General features: G+C 45.6%; 1 protein-coding gene across 1 annotated transcript in view; it reads right to left on the bottom strand.

Annotated features, from left to right (window-relative positions):
- Positions 1-7,252, bottom strand: part of ASXL3 (additional sex combs like 3, transcriptional regulator) — a 147,003-nt gene that overhangs the window by 13,276 nt on the left and 126,475 nt on the right. The window contains exons 10-11 of the mRNA XM_015565694.1: positions 6,244-6,340; positions 3,704-3,809 (exon numbers count right to left, since the gene is read on the bottom strand). Of these exons, the coding sequence (XP_015421180.1) occupies positions 3,704-3,809; positions 6,244-6,340 (203 nt within the window). The remainder of the gene's footprint in view (positions 1-3,703; positions 3,810-6,243; positions 6,341-7,252) is intronic.

Raw genomic sequence — 7,252 nt, 5'->3', positions numbered from 1 at the left:
TGATGCCAAACTGCTCCCCTGCCAGCCAGATCCCTCCCAACTGCCCTCCTCTGCCAGCCTGGTTGCCCCCAACTGTCCTCCCCTGCCGGCCCAGTTGCCCCTACCTTCCCCCCCCTGCCAGCCTGGTCACCCCCAACTGCCTCCCCTGCAAGCCTGGTCACCTCTAACTGCCCTTCCCCTACAGGCCTGGTTCCCCCCAACTGCCTTCCCTCCCGTGTGGGCCCGTCCCTAACTGTCTTCCTCTGCTGGCCTGATCTCCCACAACTTACCTCCCCTGACAGCTATCTTGTGGCTGTGGGCCATCAATTAGCATATTCCCTCCTTATTGGCTGTGGGCACCAACATCTTTATTGTGAAGTGATGGTTTATTTGCGTATTACTCTTTTATTAGATAGGATTATAATGATCTCTAGGTCCATCCATGTTATCTCAAATGGCAATTTTTTTTTTAATGATGAGTAGCCCAATGCCCCCCAACTGCCTGCCCCTGCAAGCCTGGTTGCTCCTAACTGCCTTGCCCTGCTGTCCTCATTGACCACAACTGCCCTCCCCTGCCGGCCATCTTGTGGTGGCCATCTTTTGACCACTTGAAGGTGGACATCTTTGATCACTTGGGGGAAGCCATCTTTTGTGAGGGCATGGCAGTTAATTAGCATATCCCCTCCTCACTGGCTGTGGGCACCACCATCTTTGCGATGGAGTGAGGGTCAATTAGCATATTCCCTCTTTATTAGATAGGATGTATGTATATGATATATAGGGTGTCCCAAAAATGTATACACACTTTGAATAATTATGAATTCCAATGGGTTAAATCTGGAAAGAAAAAAAATCAACTGAGCTATCAGAAAAAAAGTGTGTGTACACTTACAAATCATATAGAAATCATATAGGTCATATAGAAATCGTATAAATCATATAGAAAACAGCACTATGTGAAATATGCCCATATCAACATTTTATTTTCATGGGAAAATAAATTTAAGATGGCATAAGGCATAGAAAGAAGAAGCTTAGGGCACACCACATAACCACACAAAGGAAACCCTGCCCTCAGAAATCTAAACTGCAAATCAGACCAACTCCTACAATTCTGAATTAGCATACATGTGGGTGATCTCTAAGTAACTAAAATATACCACAGTACTATATCACAAGCAGAGTAAGCCAGTAAGAACCATCATAAAGACCTCAAACAAAGAGAAAAAACAAAATCAGACAGATTTAACTAGAAGTGAAGTTGGATAGTAACATTGTGGGAAAAACTCTGAGCAATGAAAAGGCACATGGTGTCAGTCAAGGGAAAGTGTGTGATACTCGGGAAAAATCCCTCACATATTGGGAAAACGTGGGCAATCTAAAAGTAACGAAACTAGAAAGGCATTCAATGAAATGTCCAGAATATATCTGTCATCCGATATGAAATCAAAGACAGGAAAGAGCAAGCAAGAAGTCCAGTACCTTTAAGAGACAGAAACTCTATGGAAAACTATAGCAAGAGAGCGGTTAAGTGAAAAAGAACTGTTTGTATTTGGAGCTCAGGAGTGGAGATGGGAGCCTTACTTACAGTATTGTAGCTGTCACCCTCTGAGGCAGGGACCTTTAGCCTGATCAACCTATGGGAGTCTGTGAAACCCCCAATGCCATGTAAAAAAATGTATGTGGCTCAGCTGGTGTAGCTCAGTGCTTCAGCGTCAACCCATGAACCAGGAGGTCACAATTCAATTCTCGGTCAGGGCACATGCCCCGGTTGTGGGCTCCATCCCCAATGGGGGGTTTACAGGAGGCAGCTGATCCATGATTCTCTCTCATCATTGATGTTTCTACCTCTCTCTCCCTCTCCCTTCCTCTCTGAAATCAATAAAAGTATATTTTAAAAAAATGTATGTGTATGAATTTTTCTGGGAAGAACTTGTAGTATTAAGACCATGAGCAAATGACTTCTCCATGCCTTATAAATCAGACAAAATTAAGTTTCACTGTCCCTCCAATTTGGACACCGCTTTTAAAATATAAGGATAATAATGATATCCACCTTACAGGATTTGTTGGGAGAATTACGTGAAGTAACATTAGCAAAACTCTTAGAAACATGTCATAGCCAGAGTATGTGCAATTATTATTTGTTGGAGGAAGGAAAGCTACATGGACTATGGAATGTAGGCCTTCGGAGGGCAGAGCCAGCCAGGAAACTCCCAGATGACTGTACCTCTGGCATCTCGGACGGTGTCTGACACGGAGGAGATGTTGGATAAATGTTGGTTTCATGAAAGAACAGGCCCAACACCAATAATAATTCAGGACTAGTGTGTTGGAGGTAACGGCCTCAGTTATGCTTCTGCCGTCACAGAAAAGCGTGCCCCCAACATTCCCTTTGTCGGACGAGGGTGATGAGGGCGGGCTCCACTCCTGGACATGCCCAATCGATATGTCTGGGTGGGTTCTGGAAACTGTACCTATTTTTCAAAGCTCCGATGAGGATCGGATATGGCCGGGCTTGAGTAACACTGCCAGTGACTATCTAGGAAGGCGTAGACCTAGCCTGCCACATTTTTGTTTTTGAAAAAAAGATGGTAATGATCTTTTACTTTTGTTTAAATACGTTTATGTATCCAAGGTCCTAGGACAGCCCCTTCCGACTCCAGAGCACTGCCTTGGGGCAAGTCACCAAAGGGTAAGGAGGCGTCTGGCATGTGATTCCTTTCTGTGAAGAACACCAGCCCCTGTGACATTCCTTCTGAGGCTTTCCTCATTTATCAAAAACTGGGAAATATAAGGGCCATTAGGGGGGAGCAGCTCCCTGCCACCAAGGAGCCTCTAGATTTAACAAAAAAAAGGGGGGGGGGGGAGAGAAGAGGGGGAGAGACGAGGGAGGCTGTGAAATGAGTTCAAAGGTATAGGTTTTGTTACCTACATGACCTCAGTGTCTTTTACACAAAATAACTCTCAGGCATTAATCTAAGCATTACTCATGTACATGGGAGTTAAAGCTCAAATTCCTCTACTTAGGAGGGTCTCAAGTTACTGTCAGTGTCAGCTTCTTAATCCCTCCTCCTTCTAGGGATCGGATGGTCTCTGAGATGCCGATTCTGCTCACATAGAATAGGTACGTCCCTTTAACCGTGAAGCAATGGAGAAATACTTTCAATTTAGTTCCGTCACTACCACGCTATGTGTGGCCAGTATTATTTTGAAAAGAAACACACATGATAAAAATAATTTAAAACAGGTTGCACCCCAAGAGAAAGTTGGGTAGAGTGAAGGGTAACACCTCAAGCTCTCCCTGAAATAAAGACTAAACAGATATATGGTCAGTATTTTTGGGAAAATGTGGGGATTAAATATGCCTAAAACTACTTAGGTCTAAAGTATTCATTAATAAAAATAACTTGGATTAATAAAAACGGAGATTTTTACTAAAATCCAGTTAAGAAAGCCAAAATTGACTTCCATGGGATTTCATGCTGTTTTCAGTCCAAAATGAATTTTCATGGACAAGTTATAAACCCTTGAAAATGCATTTTTAATCATTTAAGTGCTGATATGCCACTATAATTTTCCCTGCAGTTTCTTACACTGAGGGACTATTGCCTTTTATCACAGGTTTATTAAGTTTTACAGCATATGAGTATGCTATGCGAAGCAGAGAATTACATTTTCATTTCCTTCTAAGAGAAATGAGAAAAAATGCTCTAGCACTTACTTTTCTCCATAAAACCTTTCAAAGAATTTTTCTTTCCAAGGTTCTGTTTTCTTTTCCTTCTCAATTTCTTGCCTTATCCGCAATTGCATTTCTGGCGTAAACTCTCCTAGAAAGAAAAGGCTTATATATTGAGTCAAAGGGGCCACATCTCTTGCCAATTAATAAAGAAAACATGTCATTAACTTGAGGAGACTTTTATGGATGTTGAAGACTAAAAGCTGAGTGCCGGCAATATTTCTACGGCTTCTCTTTTTATGAACATCACTTAAACAGTCGTTGAGGCACAGGTGAACCGAAAGCGCTTAGAAAATGTCCTGCATGCTCAGGGCTGGGAATGAGAGTGGACCCACTGTCCTTAATGACGTCTGTCTGGTGAGAGAGTAGGCGTACCTTTAGCTGTAATATGATGTCAAGAGCCCTTGAGAGGATAAATGGGCTAAAAGTATAGAAGGGAAAGCATTTAATTCTACCTAAATCTATTAGAGAAGGCCACATATTAGAACTGATGCTTTTTTTAAAAAAAAAACTTTATTGTTGGAAGTATTACATATGTCCCCTTTCTTCCCCCACTGACCCCTTCTAACCTGCCCCTACCCGCCCCAGGCCCTCACCTCCCTATTGTCTGCGCCCATGGGTTATGCAGACATGCACACAAGTTCTGTGGTTGATCTCCTCCCACCCACTCCTGCCTTCCCGCTGAGATTCCACAGTCTGTCGGAACTGATTCTTGAGTTAGCTTCTCAAAGATGATCAAGTTTTCATAAAGTAATTAATGCAGAAGGCACAGAGATATGAATATGTATATTTATGTTCTTTTGAATGGACAATTGTGAATAGAACATAGGATGAAATGAAATAGGAAAGGCAGGCTGCCGCCAATTACCCAACGTGTATTCTAACAAGAGCTCTGAATGTTTCCTGTCAGACACAGAGGGAGGTTCTGGTGATGGTCTATGAGGGAGGAATCTGGCCAAAGAAGCAGTTAAAAACAGGGCGAAGACATCGGAGGACTCCACCTAGGAGCCCACTGACTACCATAGAGGAGAGATGGAAAGCGCAGTCAGACAGTAGCTGTGGGACCAGGAAGGGGACGCTGACTCACAGCACAATGAACACTTCCTGGCCAGATGGACCTGGGGAGATAGAAGAGGACCAAAGATGCTGTCAAGGTTTAAAGTGAGGAGCTGTGAGGAAGGTGGTGACATTAACCTTGAGAAGGCAGAAGGAATCGGAGATATTACAGGGAAGATGGGAGTTTAGCATTGGCCTGTTGGTTTGAAGGTGCCTGATGTCAGCTAGGGGATCCAGTAGGCGCTGGGAATGGAACACCAAGGAACAAGAAAGAGGAGTGAGAGCCAGGTGTGGGCCATAGCGAGGGGAAGGAGGCTGGGTAGAGACTATGTGTAAGTTACCAAAGAAAATGTCAGGGAAGAGAATGGTGGAGGCATTAACCTTTACCTTCCAATGAGAGAAGAGGGGATCCGGAAAGACGCTGAGGAACAGTGGTCAGAAAGGCAGCTTTAGGAAGAGATTTTACTTATATTATGAATCCCCACAGGGGATGGTTTCCAGTTGGATGGGATAAAAAGCAAACGAGAAACTGGAGAAGGAACATGAACTGTAAGGACTGAGGAGAGGAGACTGGACTTGGCCATTCGGAAGCCGTCAGCATTTTCTAGGAGAGATTGTTTCATTGTGTACAGTGGGGCCACACCCAACAATGACAAGCTGAGTGGGTGAGGGAATAAAGTGTGGTAGGTAGCACTGATACTGTTAGTCTTTCAAGAAGCCTGGTGACAAAAGGAAGGATAAGGTAAAGTGGTGGCTTCAAGGGAAGAAAGTATTAAAAGAAGATTCCTTATGCCCCAGGACATGAATCCTACATAATAAAAGAGTGATATGCAAATCAACCAAACAGCAGAGTGACTGGTCGCAATGATGCACACTGACCATCAGAGGGCAGATGCTCAACGCAGGAGCTGCCCCCTGGTGGTCAGTGTGCTCCGGGAGTGCCACTTAGCCACAAGCCGGGCTGACAGCTGGCAAGCACAGTGGCCCACCTCCGCTGCAGCACTAAGGATGTCCAACTGTGGCCTAGACCCGCTCCCCGCAGGGAGTGAGCCTAAGCCATCTGTCGGACATCCCCCGAGGGTTCCCAGACTGTGAAAGGATGCAGCCTGGGCTGAGGGACCACCCTCCCTCCCCCCCCGAGTGTACAAATGTCATGCACCAGGCCTCTAGTAAAATATAAAATGCATTAAACAAGTAATTAAATTTAACACTCCCCCCCCCCATATCTTGCTATAGCAACATTTTTATTATGTTCTGGATAACATCATGCTTTCTTCAAAAATGTCTGATATCAAAGATGCCAAGTGTAACAGAAGCACTGGTGAAGTCCCTGGGAACAGAATGGGAGTTTTTATTCAATTAAAGCAGACTCCAGGGGGGTGAAGAGACTGGGAAGCAGAGAAAGGTGCAAGCTCAGCACAGCGTGTGCACTCAGATACCTCAAGTAGGAGCGGGAAATAGGCATTTACCTTCTGCCAGCCGCTGCTTCCATCCTTGTGCTGCATATGCAAAGAACTCATTATTTAGAGCTGAGGTGCTGAGGCGTAAAACTCCATCACTTCCCATCTAGGAAATAAGCCGAAAAAACAAGATTCCATGAAGACTAATTCCAAGGCAAAGTATGCGGGAAAGAAGCAAAAACTAAGGGTGTGTGTGTGTGTGTGTGTGTGTGTGAGAGAGAGAGAGAGAGAGAGAGAGAGAGAGAGAGAGAGAGAGAGCAGGTAGGAGGAGAGAGAGAGAGAGCGCGCACACAGGTAGGAGGAAGGGAGGAAAGGAGCCCAAGGAAAGGACCCTCCCAGTGTGAGAGGCGCACCGTTCACAGCAACTGGTACCAGGACCAAACCATCCACTCCAAGGAGACCCTACGAGGCACTTCCATTATGGGTGGTGAGTAAAGTGAATGAGTGCAGTTTAATCAAAACAAGTTTTACGCCCTGGCCCGTTGGGTTAAGTAGTGTCGGCCTGGGGACCGAAGGGTCGCAGGTTCAACTCCCGGTCAAGGGCATGTACCCTGCTTGCAGGTTCTATCCCCAGCCCAGCTGGGGTGTGTGCAGGAGGCAACCAATTAATCTCTCTCTCTCTCTCTCTCTCTCTCATCTTTCTCCCCCCCTCACTTTCACTCTATCTAAAAATCAATGGAAAAATATCTTTGGGTGAGGAGTACAGTAAATAAATAATAAAATAAGTTTTCAGTGTTTATTCTAATACTAGGGGCCCGGTGCATGAAATTCGTGCACTGGGTGTGGGGAGGGGGGAGTGTCCTTCAGCCCAGCCTGCCCCCTCTCACATACTGGGAGCCCTCAGGCGTTGACCCCCATCACCCTCCAATTGCAGGATCGGCCCCTTGCCCAGAGGCGTTAGGCCTGGGCAGGGGACCCTCATTTCCCCCCATCACTGGTTCTGCCCCCAGCCCAGGCCTGATGCCTCTGGCCCAGGCATCAGGCCTGGGCAGGGGACTCCCAGACCACTCCGATTGCT

This window comes from Myotis davidii, unplaced genomic scaffold (genome assembly GCF_000327345.1).
Source record: "Myotis davidii unplaced genomic scaffold, ASM32734v1 scaffold520, whole genome shotgun sequence".
NCBI lineage: Eukaryota > Metazoa > Chordata > Mammalia > Chiroptera > Vespertilionidae > Myotis > Myotis davidii.
This window is presented reverse-complemented; position numbering and strand designations above follow the sequence as displayed.